Below are 21,483 nucleotides of genomic sequence, written 5' to 3' on the forward strand. Positions count from 1 at the left end.
CTTCAAATGCCTGACTGAACAGGTGGGTTTTCAGTCTGTATTTAAACATGTCCAGAGATGCAGCTGTCCTGATCTGCTGAGATAAGGAGTTCCATAATGTAGGAGCAGCATGACAGAAGGCTCTGGGACCAAAAGTTTTCAGGGGGACTCTGTGTATGACTAGATTATTAGAACCTGTGGATCTGAGATTGCAGGGATTGCTACGCAGCTGCAACATTTCCTTCATGTATCCAGGTCCCAGATTATGTAGTGATTTAAATGTCAGTAGGCCAATCTTGAACAGGATCCTCCATTTTATAGGTAGCCAGTGAAGGGAGTGCAGGACTGATGTTATGTGGCAGTGACGGGGTTGGTTGGTTAACAGTCTGGCAGCAGTATTCTGTATCAGCTGTAGGATGTAAAGGATTGCGGAGATGCCGCCGCGCGGTCTGGCGGCGGGCAGACCGGCGGTTTCCGCACAGCAGCATATGTCTGGTTTGTCTGAGCCTTCTAGTGCACACAGATGGAGAGCTACGCGCGCGCGTGCGCTGGGTGGGAGGACCTTTATGCCAGGAGGAGAGGGATCAGCTGATCAGGTTGGTCAGCTGATCCCAGCGCAGACTGTCATTGGCTGAGTAGCGCTGGGTGGCGCTGAGGAGCGCTGCACTATATATAGATCTCTCTGGTCAGTCTCAGGTTGTCTGCCGTTGCGAATACATACGTGTGAGCACTCAGACCATAGTCAGATCCCACAGTGTGTTAGAACCAGGTGGACCTGGGAATTCACACTTAGCCAGATTACGCTTGTGCCATTGCTGTGTTATACTTCAGACCAGTTCCAGGGTGTTGTGACCAAGGACCTCACACCCAAGCTTAGGAATACTGTGTCATTGCTGTGTTATACTTTAGACTAGTTCCTGGGTGTCGAGACCACGGACCTCACACTCTAGACTAGGCCGCCGCTTTGTCTGTTATGACCAATTGCTCTCTCAACCTCTCTCCTGCTTTCTGATTTGGTACCTATGCATATCTGCCTACCTGTTGCCAAACCCTGCCTGTACCTGGTTACGGAATCAGCCTTCTGTCTCTGTACCTTATCTGCTCGTGTGTTGCCGACCTGGCCTGGCCGACCCTTATGGCTGTCACTCATACCTTGAGTGTTCAGTCTGTCTGTACTACCTGTGACACTACCCCGCCGAGTGTCAGGTAGCTGCAGAGACCTCCTGTTCCTCAGAGAGGCCTCTCGGCAGTCCAGTCAAGGGCTCTATCCCTTAGGAGTCCTTTGGCTGGAGATAGTCTGATTCCCAGTATTGCAGGGAATCACTGGCTCGCAGGTTATCTCTATCCCCTCTCCTAGGAGATAGTTCACACACAGCCAGGGGCCTCCTGCTCCTCAGGTGGTCCATGCTCATTGTTATCTGCATCTCCCGCCCCATGGGGGACAGCCTACTGTTTCACCAAAACACTTACACTTTATCAGGTGTCCAGAGGTTAGTCATACTTGTATTATTGGTGATTCTGCAGATCATCAATAATCGGGTATATATCTGTATTGTTGCTGATACTGCAGATCACCAATAATAATTCTCTCTGTGTGCTGACACCATTCGTTACATAGGCGCTACAAGTCCTTTTTTGGAAGGCCGGTGTAGAGAGCAGAGCATTGCAGTAGTCCAGTCAGGATGTAATGAAGGCATGAACTAAGGTTGGCACATCTTCTGGGGGATGAGGTGCTTGATTTTTGCTATGTTTGAAAATAGGATGATTTCACCACAGCAGAGATGTGAGGTCTGAAGTTTAAATCCCCATCAATTAGAACTCCCAGGCTACGCACATGTACCTCCTATTCCCAGTGATGAAGACTGCAAGTGAAGTTGTACTGTTGTCAAGCGCTGCCCTCCAATAAGTAGGACTTCAGTTTTATCTGCATTTAGTCTCAGCCAGTTGTCACCCATCCATTGCTGTAGTTCACCTAAGCTGGTGTTTATAGTTGGCGTTGGGTATCTCACACCAGGCTTGAAGAAGTGGGTGAATACCTGCGAAACGCATTGCCTGTTTGGAGCATATGATTTTAAAGGGACTCCAAGCTCAACTTAAAAAGGAAAATAGTACTCACCCGGGGCTTTCTCCAGCCCAGTGCTGGTCGGGAGGTCCCACGACGGCGGCCTGGCTCCTCTCCTAGGCCCCGCTCCGTCTTCTGCATATGATGCGGCTGATGTCACCACGCCGGCCGCCTCGCGTCATCATGGCGGCCGGCGCGGCAGTACGTCGCATGCGTGCTTTAATCGCGCATGCACGCTTTAATCGCGCATGTGCAGTACATTCACGCCGGCCGCCGCGATGACTCGAGGTGGCCAGCGTGGTGACGTCAACCGCGTCATACACGGAAGAAGGAGCCCGACACTCGACTGAGTTGTGCCGGGCTGCCGCCGGTCAGCCATTCTAGGAGAGGAGCCGGGATGCCGTCGTTGGACCTCCCGACCAGCACTGGGCTGGAGAAAGCCCCAGTTGAGTACTATTTTCCTTTTTAAGTTGAGCTCGGAGTACCTTAAGGTTTTATTTGAGCTGAATTTTGACCCTCTGGGTACTTTTTTGGGGATGTAAGGTCACCAACTACTTCCTTTTTAAACACTTTTTAGTGAATTTTACTCTATTTTGTTGCCCCTGTTCTAGTTGATCAATTATAGATGGAGTAGTTCAAGTGAGCCAGAATAATACCATGGTTACATTCAGAGACTAATTACTCTTGATTACAATGTGGCCTGGCCTGGAAATTCATTTTGTTTAATTCTGGATAATGGTTGTCTGTTTCATGCAGAGATTTCCTGAGATGTTGGTGGAGCACCATGCACAAAAAATATACACTGATAGACCTGGCAACGGTAAACAAGGGATTGCAGTAATAATTTGATAGGGTTTCTGACTCATGTACAAAAAGATTTTATAAAATACAACCTTTTTCCTGTAGTGACACTTTAAGGCCCCATTCATATTAGGAATTGCAAAATGTTAGCAAAATTGCTAGTGTTGTACAAAACTATTTTCTCACAATTTTTTACTGTATGGGAAAGCGATTTTGGAGCGATTGCTACCACCGATCGCATGCTCTCCCGTCGCTATGACAGCAGAGCTCTGTCAGCCGGTCAGGAGACTATTTTATTGGCTCTTGACCCTGTGGTCAATATGAGCCAATGTCTGGAACCGGTTAATATTGAAACGCAATTGCTCCAAAATCATTAAAAATGCTGCATGCACCTTGTTTGCAATGTCAGAAAATCAATAATCAAGGGTGATTGCTGCAGTAACACTGCCATACACTTTACATTGCAGTAGCGCTTTTCAAATGCTGGTGATCGCCACTGATTGAAAGCACTGCTGAAATCGTTAGTAAAGCGATCCCGTGTAAATGGGGCTTAAAACATCTTTGTCTCATGTCATTATGGTTTGTGATATGCACTTATAAAATTAAAGATTAGCGCTCTCTTTGTTAACACAAATGTCTCTTGGCATCTTGATGACAAGTGGCCCTCATAGCTTGTCATTAAATACAGCTCTAATTGCTCTGCCGTAAATTACTTGTAGGTTTATTTATTTTCCTGATAAGTATTCCTTTGATCCCATTCGACTTGAGTTACTGAATATTTCAGGCATGTTCCTGCTTTTGTGGAACTTGAGCTGCTGACAAAGCGATAAAGAAAAAGCTTAGCTAGTTGACAACTTAGGCTCAGAACCCACTGGAGCTTTCAGAAATCACAGTGATTTTCAAAATCGCGAAGTACAGTGTTTCTCAGCGTGATTTTCAAGCTAGGGATTGCTCCGGAAAAATCAGAATGCTGCAAGACTGACAATTGCAATTTATGCATGGGCTAACATTAGCCTAGCGCTTTTGGAATCCAATTTCAAAGAGTGATTCCAAAGAGTTGCAGAAGTGGTGCAGCAGGAGAGTCCCAGCAGGAAGCCACACACATTGGCATTGCTTTACCAGAAAGGAAGAAACAATAGACATGAACATGGTTTTCCATTTTGACAGCATTCTTTACAGACAACCTATGAGGCACAGGAAATTAGCAAAGGTGTCTTGATCTAGTTAATGCCCCCAATGTCTGCTGGTACTTTAGCTTTCATCATAATGCCTCCTCAATCTCTCCTTCCCTGTGGAAACTTGACATGGAAACCCTCAACCAGTAGTCAGAGGGGCTCTTATTATAGGTTTTCACAATTCACAGTAAAAGGCTGGAATTACTGGATGTCACCTCGAAATGTGTGATATTTGTCAGAGACATTGTTCCACTGTGTATACAGGCCATTGCATGGTGCTGAAAAATATATGCATTTTATCCCATACTGGCTTGTACTATAAAGCACTGCATTTTATTAAAGGGGCACTATGGCAAAAAAGTGTAAAATTTTAAATATGTGCAAACATAAATAAATATGTTTTTTTCCAGAGTAAAATGAGCCATAAATTACTTTTCTTCTATGTTGCTGTCACTTACAGTAGGTAGTAGAAATCGGACAGAAGCGACAGGTTTTGGACTAGTCCATTTCTTCATAGGGGATTCTCAGCAAGGTTTTTATTCTTTGTAAAGATATTCCCTAAAAAGGATTTAAACAATGATGCTGGCCAGCCTCCCTGCTCGGTACACAGTTTTTTGGCATTTGGACAGAGCAACTGCCATTCACTAAGTGCTTTTGAAAATAATTAAATTCCTGAGAATCCCCTATGAGGAGATGGACTAGTCCAAAACCTGTCGCTTCTGTCAGATTTCTACTGCCTACTGTAAGTGACATCAACATAGGAGAAAAGTCCTTTATGTCTCATTTTACTCTGGAAAAATGTACTTCTTATTGGTCTATGTTTGCACATATTTTACATTTTACAATTTTTCGCTGTAGTGCCCCTTTAAAGGGACACTTAAGTCAAACAAAAAAAATGAGCTTTACTCACCTAGGGCTTTCAATAGCCCCCTGCAGCTGTCCGGTGCCCTCGCCGTCTCCCTCCGATTCTCCTGACCCCACCGGCAGCCACTTCCTGTTTCGGTGACAGGCTGGGGACGCGAGTGATTCTTCCCGTTCCTGGCTACAATAGCGCCATCTATGCTGCTATAGCATATATCATATACCATATAGCAGCATAGAGGGTGCTAATGTGTCTGGGAACGCGAAGAATCACTCGCGTCCCCAGCCTGTCAGCTCCTGTCACCGAAACAGAAAGTGGCTGCCGGCGGGGCCAGGAGGATCGGAGGGAGATGGCGAGGGCATCGGACAGCTGCAGGGGGCTATTGGAAGCCCTAGGTGAGTAAAACTCATTTTTTTGTTTGACTTAAGTGTCCCTTTAAGGGATAGCATGTGTTTTAATCCAGATATATGATGAGAAACCACAACCACATAGAACTGAATGGGGTTTTCTGTCTGAAATAAATTGATAGACAAAAATACATGTATTTAATGCAGAAGCATGAACAAAACGTTAGGGATGACACAGGACTATACATAGAGATGGTCAATGATATGGTAATAATTCTGGCTTACATTCAGTTTTAATGCAAATTATATGCAGTTGGCAAATGGCCTAATCGAATGCACTTCCTGTCTATTGATATTGGCTCAGTTCCAACCTGCATACAATTTGTATTACTGTACATTTGCATTCAAGCCAGCATTTGTATGACTTAATTGACTATCTATAGCAATTTTACAAATTGCAGTAACCCACAACACCCATGCGCAGTCTTTTTAAGGCCTGGAACCCACTAGAGTGTTTTTTTGAGCGTTTAGGGAGTGCTTTCAATCGCTAGCGATTTCCCTAAATGCTCTGCCAATGTAAATGGTTGGGACAGATTCCACTAGCGCAGAGGTGCTCACACTTTTTTGGCTCGTGAGCTACTTTTAAAAATCATCAAGTCAAAGTAATCTACCTATGTACAATTTTAGGAGCACACTTCTATATACAGAATGGAAAATGTAGTGGGGTCGGGATCTACCATGAAGGCCTTCGCGATCTACCAGTAGATCGAGATCTACCAATAGATCGCGATCTACCTAATGGGCACCCCTGCGACTAGCGTGATTGCGATTAAGGAAATTGCAATCGCAGGACATGCAGCATTCTGGTAGTGTTTCCATTGTAATGAATTGTATCGGAGCAGGGAAATCACTCCCAAAATTGCTTGCAAAACGTTATCACAAATCGCTAGCGGTTGCCCTTTGCGCTTTCTAGTGGGTTCCAGGCCTCACTCACTTGTGCACTAAAAGGAAAGTGGATTATAAGGAATGCTGATTTATTGCTAGGTTCTGCCACACATTGTACCTCATAGCACATTTTATGTACGGTACTTTACCAAATAGGTCCACAGAATGTCGCATTATAGAAATATATTTGGTGTATTACGTAACTTTATTGGTGCTTATATTTCATAATTACAGATTCAGATAGAACATAGAAGTCTGAGCTTTTAATCTACGTTTATGTGTTTGCCCTCGGATGCCTGCCATTTGGATGTACTTTGACTGTTTATTCAGAGATAGGTAGAATAAAAAAAAGGGTAATTGAGAAAATGTCACAGTAATGACATTATAATATCAAATGTAAATGATTTTTCTTTGTTAAACTACAGTTTCTCCAACGTACATATATATATTTCCCTGTGAGCTGCATTGTATCCATCACTGTCTGTGTTTTTCTGTACTCCATCCAAGTTCTCGTTTTGATGTCACTCCATTCCCCATTTCTCATCAGTTTTGACTGGCTCATCTTTTTTTAATCTTATTAATCTTGAAGTGAAGATTTACAAAGCAGTGTATGCACTTCAGATGTGAAACCATTTGAGAGAAAGTAATTCTTGCCTTGTGTATTTTCAGGGCAGCACAGTTATCTATGCGCAGGAAGGAACGACTGCATTATTGACAAAATCCGAAGGAAGAACTGTCCTGCATGCAGATTGCAGAAGTGTCTCCAGGCTGGCATGAATCTTGGTGGTAAGGAAATCCAATAAACACACTTGTAGAAATAGAATGTGTGCATTCCCAAATAGCTGCTTCACTCAGTGCTGGGTCCAAATTGTTGTGTTTTTTTGTTATGTACTGTACATGTCTGGAAAGGGGACATGGAAAATCATCCAATAATTAATGGAACAGATATATAAATAGCACAACATGTTGACATCATGGGATTTTGATTTTATCATTTTGATTTAATGTATTTTATTTGCAGTTTAGTTGTTGAATAGTTTAAGAATTCAAATTCGACAAGGAAAAGGTTCCTAAGCTATAACATCTATGAGGCTAGAAACCCACTAGGAATTGCTGCAGCTCTTTAAAATCACTGCAGCGCTGTGTGCAGCGATTCCTAGGATGTTTGCAATTTGGGGTTTTTTTCTTTAAAGGATACCCGAAGTAACAAGATGAGATAGACATGTGTATGTACAGTGCCTAGCACACAAATAACTATGATGTGTACCTTTTTTTCTTCCTCTGCCTGAAAGAGTTAAATATCAGGTATGTAAATGGCTGACTCAGTCCTGACTCAGACAGGAAGTGACTACAGTGTGACCCTCACTGATAAGAAATTCACCATTTTATCTCTTTCCTGTTCTCAGAAGCCATTTTCTGCTAGGAAAGTGTTGTATAGTTTTAATTTCTTATCAGTGAGGGTCACACTGTGGTCACTTCCTGTCTGAGTCAGGACTGAGTCAGCTACTTACATACCTGATATTTAACTCTTTCAGGCAGAGAAAGAAAAAAAGGAACACAGCATATTTATTTGTGTGCTAGGCACTGTACATACCCATGTCTATCTCATCATGTCACATGTCACTTCGGGTATCCGTTAAATAAACTTTATTATACTTACCGGGTGTCGGATGTCCAGCTTCTGCCCGTAGACCCGCCGCCTATAGGAAGATGTCATAGTTGCTTCTCTATGACCAATCAGAAAAGCACCTGTGACCTCTTTCTTTAGGGGGTGGGGCTACGGACAGAAAAAGGAAATACAGAGACCCGGTAATATAATTATGTTTATTACAAGGCTAATCACTCGGCCCTCCAAAGCGCTGAAAAATCACTTTGCTAAGCGATTTATGCAGCGCTGATATACTTTGTATAGAGCACAAACACACTGAAAGTGCTACATGTGCATCGCTCTTATGGGTTCCCCCCCACACACACACACAACTCACACTCACTTTCATTGGCAAAGCCTTTTTGGGAATCCCTGTTAATTGTCCCAAAATGCTGCCAAAAATGCCCTAGTGGGTTCCTACCCTGAGGCCACATTCACAGTGGTGTGGTGCAGTGTAATAGCTGCTTTGTAATGCAGTTTACTGCACTGCAATGCACCACTTGTGCATCATTTACAGTGCAGCAGGAGCTTTGTGGTATAACGGCGTGTGGCATGGTAACGCAGTGCATACAGAGCGTTATCACAAAACACATAGTGAAGCATACTTTCCATTGACTGTATGCTTTACTGTGCCCAGTGTGAGCAGGCCTGGATTTACCTCACAGGAGCCTATAGGCACAGATGTCCTGGTACCCTACACTTCGCCCTCCATGAACCTACAAACCTCCACAAAAGTGCACTGCAGGAATGCTGGCTGTCCCAGCTGTACCTTAACGTCATAGGTAGCTACAGGTGTCCCTTAGTATTAGGAAGCCAGAAGTACCCTCAGTATAAAGTAACTAGAGGTGCCGCCAAGGATAAGGTAGCTAGAGGAACCTCAGTGTTAGGTAGGTAGAGGTGCCCCTGACTGAAGGCAGCTCTTGTCAGTGGAATGCCGAGAGCTGGGTGAGTAACCTCTCATTTACCCTCTCATCAGGACTCTGCATAGGGAAGGAGAGAGGTAGGCACTAGGGGAGTGAGCCGCAGGGCCAGGACAAGGTTCTCCAGCACTAGAGGCGGAGAACCCAAAGTGCGCCCCTCTCTGAACTGTGCCCACCCCAGTATAGGTAGCAAACATGCCCCTGGTATTGGCTCCAGCTGTGCCCCTATACCAGTGTTTCTCAAAATGTTTTATGTTGTGACATATCACGACAAACATTATGATCTTCATGACACATCACACATATTGCTAAACCACAGCCTATTTTATTTACTTTTTAGTAATCTTTTGTAAGTGAAAAGTAGTAAACAACGACTTCAGGAAACAGTGTTTAACCTTTTCGGGACCACGTGCATTAGATTCTACGCCGCACTTGTGGCTGTTCTAGCCTGATGCGGTGTAGAATCTACGCCGGCCCGCAATTTCCGCTCCCGACGCGATCGTGCGCACCCGGAGGGGGAGATTAAGCTGTCATATGACAGCCGACCTCTCCCCCGAGTGATCAGCAGCCATCGCGTATGGCTACTGATCACGTGATCACTACGATCGCCGTCGGTTCGCAGTGATCAGTTTGACAGCTGCGGCGGCAGGGGGAAAAAGAAGAGGATCCACTCACCTCCCTGCCATTCCCGCGACGATCGGCACTCCCCTCCGCTCTGGCCGGCATCTCCGCTCCGTCTGACGTCAGCGCCAGGTCCCGGCTTGATGACGTCATCAAGCGGCGACCCGGAACTGATCGTCAGACAGAACGGAGATGCCGGCCGGAGAAGAGGGTCCCGTGCAGCTCATCGCTGGAGCCTGGAAGGTAAGTGAAGGCCCCTGGCAGAAGGGGGGGGCCCAGGCCACCATGGGGGGACACAAATCCAGGCAGCCACAGACGGGATCCGGCCGCCTGACCCCCCCAAATGTGCGCACCCCCTTCCCGCGCAAAATGCCTGGTCCTTAAGGGGGGGTAGGTGGCCGGTCCCGAAAAGGTTAAAAAACAAAAACATGTTTCCAATATAAACTTTAAAACTGAGGAACAAGCCAGAGCACAATTTTGGTATATGTTAAAGTTCCAACAGTCAGTATTTAGTAATACCCTCTAAGGTACATATTACAGTTTATAACTCCCTACTGTATCCAGCTAAAAGTGCCCGGAAATGATTGATTAGCTGTGGCATTGTATTTTAAATGGGCTCATTTAGAGCCCAATGGTATTATGTGCATTTTATTGATATTTGCCTATTGTTGGCAATATTTTAAATACCAATCATATCTGCCTGCTATTGGTGATAGCTGCACATAATTAGTATGTGCCTGTTGTGTGTGCTTAGTAAGTTACTACAGTATGTATTTGTGGTGGAGTTCATCCGTTAAAGTCTGTATCTTGTGTTACCGTGGTACAGGGAACAGTAATATGGTATCTTGTGGCCCATGTATGGGTGATAGAGTACCTGTAGTATATAATCTGTATTCGTGTATTGTTATGCCCAGTATTTGGCCATTGTGTCCAAACATCTACCCCTTTTATGTGACCAAAAGGTGTTTTAGATATTTTGGGATCTTAGTAGCTCTCCTGTCAACTTTTAAAGAACCAGCATTTGTACCAGGCAAATAGGTCATAAACGGCCCTTACTAAATGTGTAATTTTGCCAGGACTTTTTCTTAAATAATTAATCTTTATTAACTGTTTTAAAAGATAACTCCAACCATGGAGAAATGGGTACTTCCTTAACCCTTGTCCCTTCAAATTTGCCCAGTTTACTAATAATATGAGAAATTTAGTGTCGCAACTTCCAGTAAGTGTAGCAAATATGTGACCATATGGTGTGCTTTTTTTTCTTTTCTAAAAGTGTACCCACCTTCCCTTAGTAACAGTAGCTTCAGGAGGCTTACTGTAGAGATTTGTCATTAGCCTGGTGGCTAGTGAAGGATCTGTAGAGCATCGGCTATGCGTTGTCATCTGAGGTATCAAGTTCCAATCCCTGTCAGAAGACAGCAGTTGACAGCCCATTCTGACATTATTTAAAAATTGCTGAGTAGAAGTTTCTAATATTATGATGGTGGTTGTCCAAGTCAATATTGGAGACTGTGGACTTTTAACTTAAAGCATTATTTCAGGAACTTGTAAGGGAACTTTTTTATTTAAAAGTAGGGATTATTTATTTTTTATGGGATAGATGTGTGATATGCATTTATTCATAACATTCACACTCCATTTTAAGTGATTTCCCTTTTAGTTAGCATCTGTCATTGTGAACTCTGAGAAAAATTCACTTTTTGCCCTTCCATTAAAAGACCCTGCTTAGCCCTGTGAAGTCTAGCAGCTTTCATACATCTTCTATGAGAATTTATGCTGGTAATCTACTAAACTCTATGTTAGCTGAATGGTGGAATTGTGTTGAATGGGGTTGTCATTCGTACAAAAGGCGTGTTATACTGTGCTGTGTTTAATACAGAAAGACAGCACTGGTTTCTTTGCTGTGTTAAAAGAATATATTATTATTTTAAATTTTGCTTGAAAATAGCTATACTTTTGGTGACTCATGCTGTGACAATAATTAAATAAATGTCTGCTGCTATTAGATAATAATTTTTAAAGCTAAGTGATCTGTGTCCTTAAAAAACCTCCTTCTAATTGACTGAGTTTAATTTGCAAATAATTGAGGAAAATACTAAGCTGTTTAACAGCATTTCAGAACATTAAGAATATCTGGAAAAATTCTGTTATATTTGGGCTTCCAGAAATGAGCGCTTTGAGCATTAGATCACCAGTCAATTGTCCCGCAGTGGTAACTCAGCAAACAGCATGTAGGATGAGTTTTAATGATGCCGATGTAAATGCTCACGTTCTTAGTTATTGGACATGTTTCAATAACATTTTCTTGCAGAAGATGTTTTCTTATCTTCTCTGTAGAGTACCTTTTCAGCAGTATGTTACTGGATGTCATTTTCACAGAACTTAAAGAGGAACTCCAGTGACATATAGTATAATGTAGTAAATTATATAGGATACCCAATTTTACGGTAATTATCCTGGTTTTAGCATCAGATGCACTTCCTATAAGTATATATTGGTATGTAGCCCTGCCCTCTCAGTGATGCTTATCCTAGGATGTTTATTATGCAGCCTTCTTCTCCCAGAGCACTCTAGGAGATCAGAGGCTTTCCCTTTTTCTCCTGAGTTTTCTCCTAGGAGATAATTTTTCATCTTTGATTTAAAATATCTTTTTAGCACTTTGCAATGAAAAAGTACCAAAACATAGGTGAAAAGGTACTACCAAAATTATTTTGAGCATTTCTTTGCTTGTCGATGGCTTAAAAGGCATTTTATTAACAAGTTTGAAATCATCTAGGAAACAACTCAGGAGAAAAAGTGAATTGCATATGGGCCCAGGTGTTATTTCTCTTCACTTTGGAACACACAACAAACCAACATTCCGGAGTGCTGTACCATACCAGAAGTAAAGGTGTCTCCACTCGTGATACATTTCAGAATGGAAATTAGTGTGAGGAAATATTTTACAATGGACACTGACTAAATAATTTATAAAGTAATATTGTAAAAAACAAGCAATTTTATTAATTATGTTATATTTAAATTCCTCTCTACGGAAAACCTAAGTAGTGGGAAGCCATTGAACGCTACAGAGGCTTCCCAGATCTCTCACAAACCCATTAATGTTAGCCAGGACCCTCTTCACCTCTGTGGCCAAGCTCCCCTTTGTGTATGAGAATGACCAAACTACACGTGCACAAATAAGGTCCGCCCATTTCCACTAGCTCAAAACAGTTTGTGCATGGAGAAGCTGCTTTGTGCTACTGGGCATTCGCAAACCATACTTGCACATGTGCAGTATGGTCATGCTTGTATACAAACAGGAGTGCCACCTAAAATGTACCAGTATATTTGATAATCCCTTATCAAAAATGCTTAGAGGTACCCAGCCCTGAAACGGTGGGCCACAGGATGATTGTGAAGGCCTCTGGATTATCCAGAGGCTTCCCTCTTCTGAGGTAAGTATTTAATTTTAAATCTTAAATCTGCTTCTGCTACACTTCAAGTACATCTGAGACAACCTATTTTAATTTTTTTTGCTTGCAGAGGGCTGGCAGGGGGCTTACTTTGTATTAATAATGTACACAAGTATTTACTATGAGAAAACATTAGAGAAAAGCTTATTGAACCAGGGCATGGTTAATTTCTTCTTGATGTCTTCTTGATATCTCTTCCCACTCCCCCCACCTTGCAGAGTTTGTAGAGTGAAAGTGGTGCTGGAGAATTGTTAGTCACCTTTCCCTATGCAAGCAATGATTACAATGCTTCCATGCCCTGTACTCTATGGTAGCTGTCCCTGTCATAGTCACTGAGTCACAGTCTAATGACAGATTGCAGAGGGGGTGGCTAAAGTATGCAGGAGCACCAGAGTCCTCACTAACACAGTAAATGGTCACCATAGCAGCTCTCTAGCAACAATAAAGGTATCCCCTTGTCTGTGAGAATGGGGAGGCACCAGACCACCAGGTAGCACCAAAACTAACCTTTACAAAAGGGTACTATAGAAAAAATTATAAATGAGGAAGGGGGAGGGCTACAAAATTGAAGGCAGCATAGTAAGTGTTCATTTTTATGTAGTGATAGCTATATAGGAAGCACTATAAATCAGAAGCATTATAATACAGGGCACTATAAAGGGACACTGAATGGGACCACTATAGAAAGCAACATTTTCAATGGAAGATTTAATGATGAGCACTATAAAGGGCAGTACAAAAGGGGATTCTATAATCAAGAGAGCTGTAAGGAAGGACCGACCGTTTTCCTTGTGTTTTTTTTATCTTTCCTAATTATCCAGTCTTTTTTCTATCATTGTTACTCATTACTCAACTGTGTGTGTTATTGCTCAAAGGCCTGACATTTTGCTAAATGTCAATAAAAAAAATTATATATATATATATATATATATATATATATATATATATATATATATATATATAGGGTTTTTTTAAGGATACCTGAGGTGACGCAAATAACTTTGCTGTGTTCCTTTCTTTTTCTTTCTCTGCCTGAAAGAGTTAAATATCAGGTATGTAAGTGGCTGACTCAGTCCTGACTCAGACAGGAAGCGACAACAGTGTGACCCTCACTGATAAGAAATTCCAACTATAAAACACTTTACTAGCAGAAAATGGCTTCTAAGAGCAGGAAAGAGATAACAAGGGACAATAGTTCATAGATTTTAGATCTGGCATACTTCAATGAATGTGTCATTGGGCAAAAACAATAAAACAGTTAAAACTTAAAAAGTAGATTTCAACATAAAATAATACTGTGTAATATCTTAAAAAGTCATTTTTAGGAGAAGGAAGATAGATAGAATCGTTTATTTCATTAGTTTATTTTCACATCAGGTGTCCTTTACATTATTATGTTCCTTATCTGTAAATGTTTTATTCTTCATCTGCTTTGTTCTGTTTTGTTCTGTCCCTTTTTTATCTTACCTGAATAATGCCATGGACATAGGTGCATTTCTCGATTCATTTCAGTGGAGCAGACTGCGGTTTATTATGTGCTGAGAGCTGTAATAGTCTGCGGTTCTCTGCGCATCATGCCCACATCGCCAGTATGAGCAGATATAATGCAAGCTTGTTTAGTGATAGTGGCTGCTATAGTATACTGAGCTGAAATATCTGTGTAGTAAAATCTGAATGCTTTATTTACGTTAATAGAGTTAATAAGTTTGTTGCTGATAGGGGCAGCAACAAATCACCACAGCTTTATCATCCTCTCTTTGGGTAACAGAAATTAAATAGAGCTTGTTGGATCTGCATATCTATAGTTAATGAGAGTGTACCCCAATGTTAATGTACTCATGGTTTGTGTATGATGTATAAGCATCCTCTTGTAACACAGGGAAACCATTATGAGACTGGCTTTGTTGTAGACCTTGGGCTTGTTGTCATATCTACATATTTCCCGAGCCTGCCTTTGTTTTTTGGAAGTGTTATGTCTGATATACACAATGCAATTTTCCATCAGGTTGACGGTCAAATGGATTATTTCCGACAGGTCTGATTTTATTTCCGATTGTTTTTGTCTGATCGATTTTCTGATCACTTCTATACAAAATCAATCAGAAAAACGACCGTAAATCATATTGGACCTGTCAAACTCAGAAATAATTGTTTTGACCGTCAATCTAACAGAAAATTGCATTGTATGTACCATGCTTTAAGGTGCCCATTACCTGTACAATGTTTAGTGAATCAAACAGAAAACTGGTGGCCAAATCGCAACTTGTCTCAATATCAGGTGTAGTTTGGAATTTTTAACCACCCTGGCTGTATGATTCTTTCTGGATTATAAGCGGTGCAATTGTTTTGCAGGCTTTTAGACCCTAAAGCTAGGGAAAAAATCACGCTGCTAGAGAGCCCGCAGCAGCGCTAGCACTTAATCACCTCCCTGGGATCCAGCGCTGCAGTTCTCCCTCCGTCCTCCGGTGGCGCTGTAACCCTGTAATGGGATTACCGTCTGTCATCATGATGACAAATGACGATCTCACCCGAGGGATGCAGAGACTCAGAGGACAGGAAGGAGAATGACTGCTGGCGTCTAGATCCCCGGGAAGGTGAGTTAAAACGCCCCTAGCTTGCTGTGCTCTGCACAAACCTCCTTGTGGCTACCACAAGTCACGCTCGGGGTTACAGTTTCTGGCTTGTTTTTCTACTCCGAGCCTGAATCATGATGACCGCCAAGGAGGTTAATGCTCTGCTTTGGTTAAATACAATTCTTTCTTTCTATCTGAATGATCTTATTGAACATATGATAATTTGCTAAAAAGAGCACCATTAATGGGCACCATAATGTCTATCCCCTAGCTTCATGTAAGGCCCCGTTCACACTGCACGCGTTTCCAGCCGCGTTTTGGAAACGCGTGCAGGTGGCCGACACGCACGACATCAGACATTGCATAGAGTGCAATGTCTGATGTTCACACTGCATGCGTTCCGGACCTGTGCGGTCCCGGAACGCATGCTGCACGCATTTTTTGTAAAAACGCGTGGCTGTCCCATTCACTTTTCAGTGATGGGACCAGCCACGCAACGCACATAAACGCGGATGGCGTGCGTTCGCATGCGTTGCGTTCCGCATGCGTGGCCATCCGCGTTTGTAATGTGAACGGGGCCTAAGTGGAGCTGAGATCTTTTCAGTGATAGTGGCGTGTGATTGTTTGCTCTGCCCTGTGAGTTCCTTACTTGCACTTTGTTTGTTTGAGTGAAGCGCTTTTTTCTATTTCGAATACAGTGCAAAAATGATTATTCTGCCTTTTTCTTGGTTAGCTTGATTGTATTTTGTATGAAAGCAAAATAATGCTGCCTCTTATAACAATAAAATGAGCAACAAAGGAATCTCTCTCAAACTCAAGAAGGGAGGTTATATAGTTATTTGTGTAATAAATGTAGAATGACAAGAAGCAAGGAAAGAAATGCAGTGCTGAAAATAAACTACTAATTTTGAAAAGATTGAATTAGGAAGAAAAAAAACTGTTTTGTATAACAGTAGGACAGAAATGTTGGCATGTCTCAAATGATTTCTGCACAATTACTACATAGAAGGGGATCAGTGATTCAGCCACAATCATGAAACTGTCTATTTTATTAATGAGGCAGAAACCTGAAATACGTGTTCCTCATTCCTACTTTAATATAATATCCCTTATTATCTTCTAGAAGTTCACCTCAAATGCCCTTTCCAAGGAGGGCTGAGTGAGATGAATACTTGGGCATTACTATGAAAGAGACTTTCTTAAAGTATTTCACAAGTTCTTGTATTCTTCCTGCCTTTCACACGATTAGTGGCTTTGAATAATTTTAGACCCTTTAAATAGGAATGCCTGAGTATTATTTGTAGCTTGTAAATAAATAACAGAATGTGAAGATGAATACCTTGGTGGATCTAATTAAATGAGAGTAATTTATTTTGCGGAGTATTTTGCTGTTGTCTGCAAATTCAAGGCTTGGAAACTTTAATGTGAGGTTTTTCTTTCAGAAAAAAAGTGTATAAAACTATGCTTATTCTAAGAAAAAAGTATGCACAATATAATAGCTAAATACTATTTCCAGAAGGAAAATGTAAAGGTCCCTCCTGAAGAATGTAAGGCTAAAACATTCCTTATATAAGGTAGTCAAGCGCAGATTGAAGATCACACACAGATTTCTTGTATTAAATACCAAACAACATTTTAATGGAAATGATAGTATGTTCAACCTTTAAGCAATTATGTATCACACCACTCTATCTATAAGAGAGGAGCTGCTACCATTTGAATGAATCACATCACTCAATTATATCCAAAACACGGAGCTGCTACATGTGCATAGAAGAACACTTTTATTATACAACAAGGCATATGAGGTGTGACTACAAAAATATGAAGTATGACTACAAACATTAAAAACAACCCACAAGAACAATATTCATTTGAGTGCTCCATATACAGTTTCTCCACTGATCACTGCCTGTCTAATGTTTAACTGGGTTACCTGGCTCTTGACCAAAGCAAATCCAGTCAACTCTCCAATGTGAATCACCCATGTGTGAACCTGCCTCAGATGCACACTAATGAAGCTTCACTCATACACAACCCTGCTTAAAATAGCTTCTATGCAGTTCTGACATTAAGTTGGTAAGGACTTAGTATAGATAGGTAGGTAGTCAGGTATAGGTGCCCCCAGCATAGGAAGCCTGATATAGGTGCCCCCAGTATAGGCAGCCTGGTATAGCTGCCCCCAGTATAGATAGCCAGGTGTAGGTGCCCCTAGTATAAGTAGCCAGGTATAGGTACCCTCAGTATAGGTTTCCTCAGGCCTGGAGTGAAGGCCTTAATAACACCCATCTACAAGAATGGAGACAGATATGATCCAGCAAACTACAGAGGAATCTGTGTCAGCAGCATGCTGGGGAAACTGTTTAACAGCTTTATCAATAAAAGAATCCTCTCCTTCCTCACACAGCAGGATGTACTCAGCAAAAGCCAAGCCGGGTTCATGCCAAACCACCTCACAACTGACCACATCTACACACTGCACAGCCTTATCAAGACCCATGTCCACAGCTCACGCAGCAAAATACACGCTTGCTTTGTGGATTTTAAGAAGGCGTTTGACTCGGTATGGCACCCAGACCTTTTCCTAAAACTCCTAGAGAGTGGAATACGAGTAAGAACCTATGATTTCATCAAGAGTTCATATACTGGGAACCAATGCAGTGTGAAAGTGGACGGGAAGAGAAAGGCGTTCTTCAAGCAGGGTCAAGTAGCCAGGCAGGGCTGCAGTCTTAACCCAACGCTCTTTAACCACTTGCCGACCAGCTGATTTTTCAATGATCGGTGCTGCGTGGGCTCTGCGCAGCAGCGCCGTATGATGTAAACAGCGGGGATTTTATTCCCCGCCTGTTTACATTTTGCCGGCGAGCCGCGATCGGCGGCTCTCCGGCTGTTCACGGAGACACCCTCCGTGAACTGACATGGAAAGGCCACTCGATCGAGCGGCCGTTTCCATGGTAACCCGCAGACGACCAGTTTACGCCAGTCGGCGTTAACTGGTCGTCAAGAGGTTAACATATACATTAACCAACTTGCTGTAGTCCTAGAATCCTCCCCAGCACCAGGCCTCCTCCTGCATGACTGCGGGGTGAAGTTCCTGCTGTATGCAGATGACCCGCTGCTGCTCTCCCCAACAGAGAGGGACTTAAAGGATAGCCTGAGGGCGTGGCCGGCCGGCAATGTGAGTGCACGCGTCTCACAGAGCTCCCGTTTTGATCCTGCATAAAGTGACCCTGATACTTGGATCCGTGTCTGCCACCAGCGCTGTAAGGACACCGGAGGAGAGCTGACACCTCAGACCACACAGGAGCAGTGTCCAGTCCACAAATAAGCAGCCATGCCGCAGGGGGAGAACAAAGAAGAGAGAGGCCTGGGGGAAGCGCCGCGAAGACAAGATGGCGCCGACTCGAGACTCACGCGCTCTCGTAAGACGGGCACCTAGTCTGAGGAGGTAGCAGCCCGGCTCGAGAAATTCGCCCACAAGGACTCAAAGTCTGCCCGGGGAAAAGAGGTTGCGGAAAATGAGCAGCATAAGCCGGACTGGGGTGAAAGGGAGGAAGAACAGGAGGAGCTGGACGATCCTAATGCCATTGCCGCAGATGGAGAGTGGGAAACAGCCGATGCAGCTGTAGTACCTGCTGCGGGTGGTGACCCCATGCAATCCAATGATCCGGACCTGGAAGGAGGACAAAAAGAACCCTCACTAGGTGAGATTCTTGCAGCTATTCACACATGCAATGCGGCCATTGTCACGCTATCACAGCAGACCGGTAGCATAAAAGAAGAGCTGATGCTTTTAAGACAGGATGTCTCTAAAATCAGGGAAAGGACCACTGAACTAGAAAAGCGCGTGAGTGATATTGAGGACACTGTGGGACCAGTGACCAGAGATCTAAAGAGAGTGATTAAACACTCCATTGCTAATACTGATAAATCGGACGACATTGAGAATAGATTGCGCAGGAACAATGTACGTATTGTAGGCCTGCCTGAGAAGATAGAGAATGCGGATCCTACTGCTTTCATAGAAAAATGGCTGCTTGAAGTATTCGGTGCAGATTCCTTTTCTAAGCTATACGCCATTGAAAGGGCGCATCGTGTTCCAGCTAAACCCCCTAAACCGGGCGCACCCCCCAGACCGTTTCTGGCAAAACTTCTACATTATCAAGACAGAGAGGTGATTCTAAGGCAAGCAAGGCTTAAAGGAAACATTCAATTTGAAGACCATAAAATCTCATTCTATCCGGATTTTTCGGCGGAAGTCCAAAAGCAAAGGGCCAAGTTCTATGAAGTGAAAAAACGCCTACAAAAATTAAACCTCCAATATGCCATGCTGTATCCATACAAATTAAAGGTCATTGCGCAGAATAAAACTCACTTCTTCCTTACCCCAAAAGAAGCAACGGAATGGCTGGATGATAACGAACAACACATTACCCGGATGATGCAAGCTGACAATGAGTAGACGGCTTCAGATCCCTTTGCCCACTTTGTTTTGGGCCACATAACCTAAACCAAGCTGAGGATGGGTAGTTTGGAGATTTCCCCCTCTTCGGCATCTGATTATTAGACTGCTCCCCCTTTATTTTCTTTGAGAGCTCTCCCTTACGGAGATTTACACTATACATTATATTACTTTATATTTTCATCGTATTTTGCATACAAAGGGTCACTTTAATTTGATTCTGTAATTACTATATTATTGATATTAGGTGGGGAGCTGAGGTAATGTTTAGCTTCAGTCCCCAAAAAAACAGGTTACTGGTTGACTGTAAACAAACTGACAATTGTTTCTGAAAGGATCGTTAAGCTTTACCCTAGTTTGTAAAGACAGAATGAGGTCCCAATCTTTCACATTGGGCTTTGATTATAATTATTTCTTTATTCTTTTTATGTTAAAGTGCAGCAGGAATTACTTGGTTAAAAAGCAGCGTGACCATGCCATGTTTCCATTTATAGTGCATTAGACAAACCCATGGCGGACTTTTCGGTGATAAGCTGGAACGTGAGAGGTTTAGCAGACCCTGTCAAACGTCAAGCTATACTAACCTCTCTACAGAAATTAGGCCCGGCAGTTATTTGTCTCCAGGAGACACACCTAACCCGTAACAACCAGAGCTGGCTAGCAAAGAGATGGCTCTCTAACACTTTTCACTCTACTCATACATCTTACTCCAGGGGAGTGTCCATTCTTATAGATGCCAAAATTCAATTTCAGTTGATTAAATCCCATATAGATCCAGAAGGGAGATATGTAATTGTACATGGGCACTTTAACTCACTTGAATGTATACTAGTAGCTATCTACATCCCCCCCCCCCCCCCGTTCTCGCCTTCCTGCTTGTCACCAATAATTGAACGACTACAAGGTAAATTGCACCTCCCAATCCTATTGATTGGGGATTTTAATATGTACTTAGACCCAAAATATGATAGACTCAGATCAAGAGCCCTGATCAGCCAGCCCTCCCCTTTAGCTAGGCTTTTGGAGGAGCTGGCATTAGTGGATATTTGGCGATGTACACATCCAAATGATTATATATACTCTTGCTTTAGTAGAACCCACATGTCTCTCTCTAGAATTGATCTTGCAATAGGAAATCAAGCTCTGTTACCTCTAATTGATCAAGTAGAATACTTGGTAAGATCACTCTCTGACCACTCCCCTCTAAGGGTCAATTTTAATAACCCCTTAAAGATAATTAAGCCAAGACTTCCCTGGAAGCTAAACCCCTTCTGGCTTACGTTGATTAACACACACAGGGAAATTATACAAGAAATTAATATGTTTTTTGAATATAATAATGATCCCACTAAGCACTGTATTACTTGGGAAGCATTTAAAGCCTTCCTTAGGGGAATATTTTTGAGGGAAGTTAATAAAATAAGATCTAAAACCAGAGAGAGACATGCCCAATTGACTAGAAAGGTGATGGATTTGGAGATTGCCTACGTGGCGGATCCCACTGATGCAAAAAGGGCCTCCTGGATCCAAGCGCAGGACCTATTGAGGGAGTTCTTAATTGCTAAAGCTAATCACAAAAGGCTGTTCTTGAAGCAGGCATTTTTTGAAAATGGGGATCAAACAGGTCATTTAC

The 21,483-nt window shown here is 42.7% G+C and overlaps 1 protein-coding gene across 4 annotated transcripts in view; it reads left to right on the plus strand.

Annotated features, from left to right (window-relative positions):
- Nucleotides 1-21,483, plus strand: part of NR3C2 (nuclear receptor subfamily 3 group C member 2) — a 470,603-nt gene that overhangs the window by 346,494 nt on the left and 102,626 nt on the right. For all 4 annotated transcript variants that reach the window (XM_068279226.1, XM_068279217.1, XM_068279219.1 and 1 more), the window contains exon 4: nt 6,841-6,957. In XM_068279226.1, the coding sequence (XP_068135327.1) occupies nt 6,841-6,957 (117 nt within the window). The remainder of the gene's footprint in view (nt 1-6,840; nt 6,958-21,483) is intronic.

The sequence above is a fragment of the Hyperolius riggenbachi genome, chromosome 1, assembly GCF_040937935.1.
Source record: "Hyperolius riggenbachi isolate aHypRig1 chromosome 1, aHypRig1.pri, whole genome shotgun sequence".
NCBI lineage: Eukaryota > Metazoa > Chordata > Amphibia > Anura > Hyperoliidae > Hyperolius > Hyperolius riggenbachi.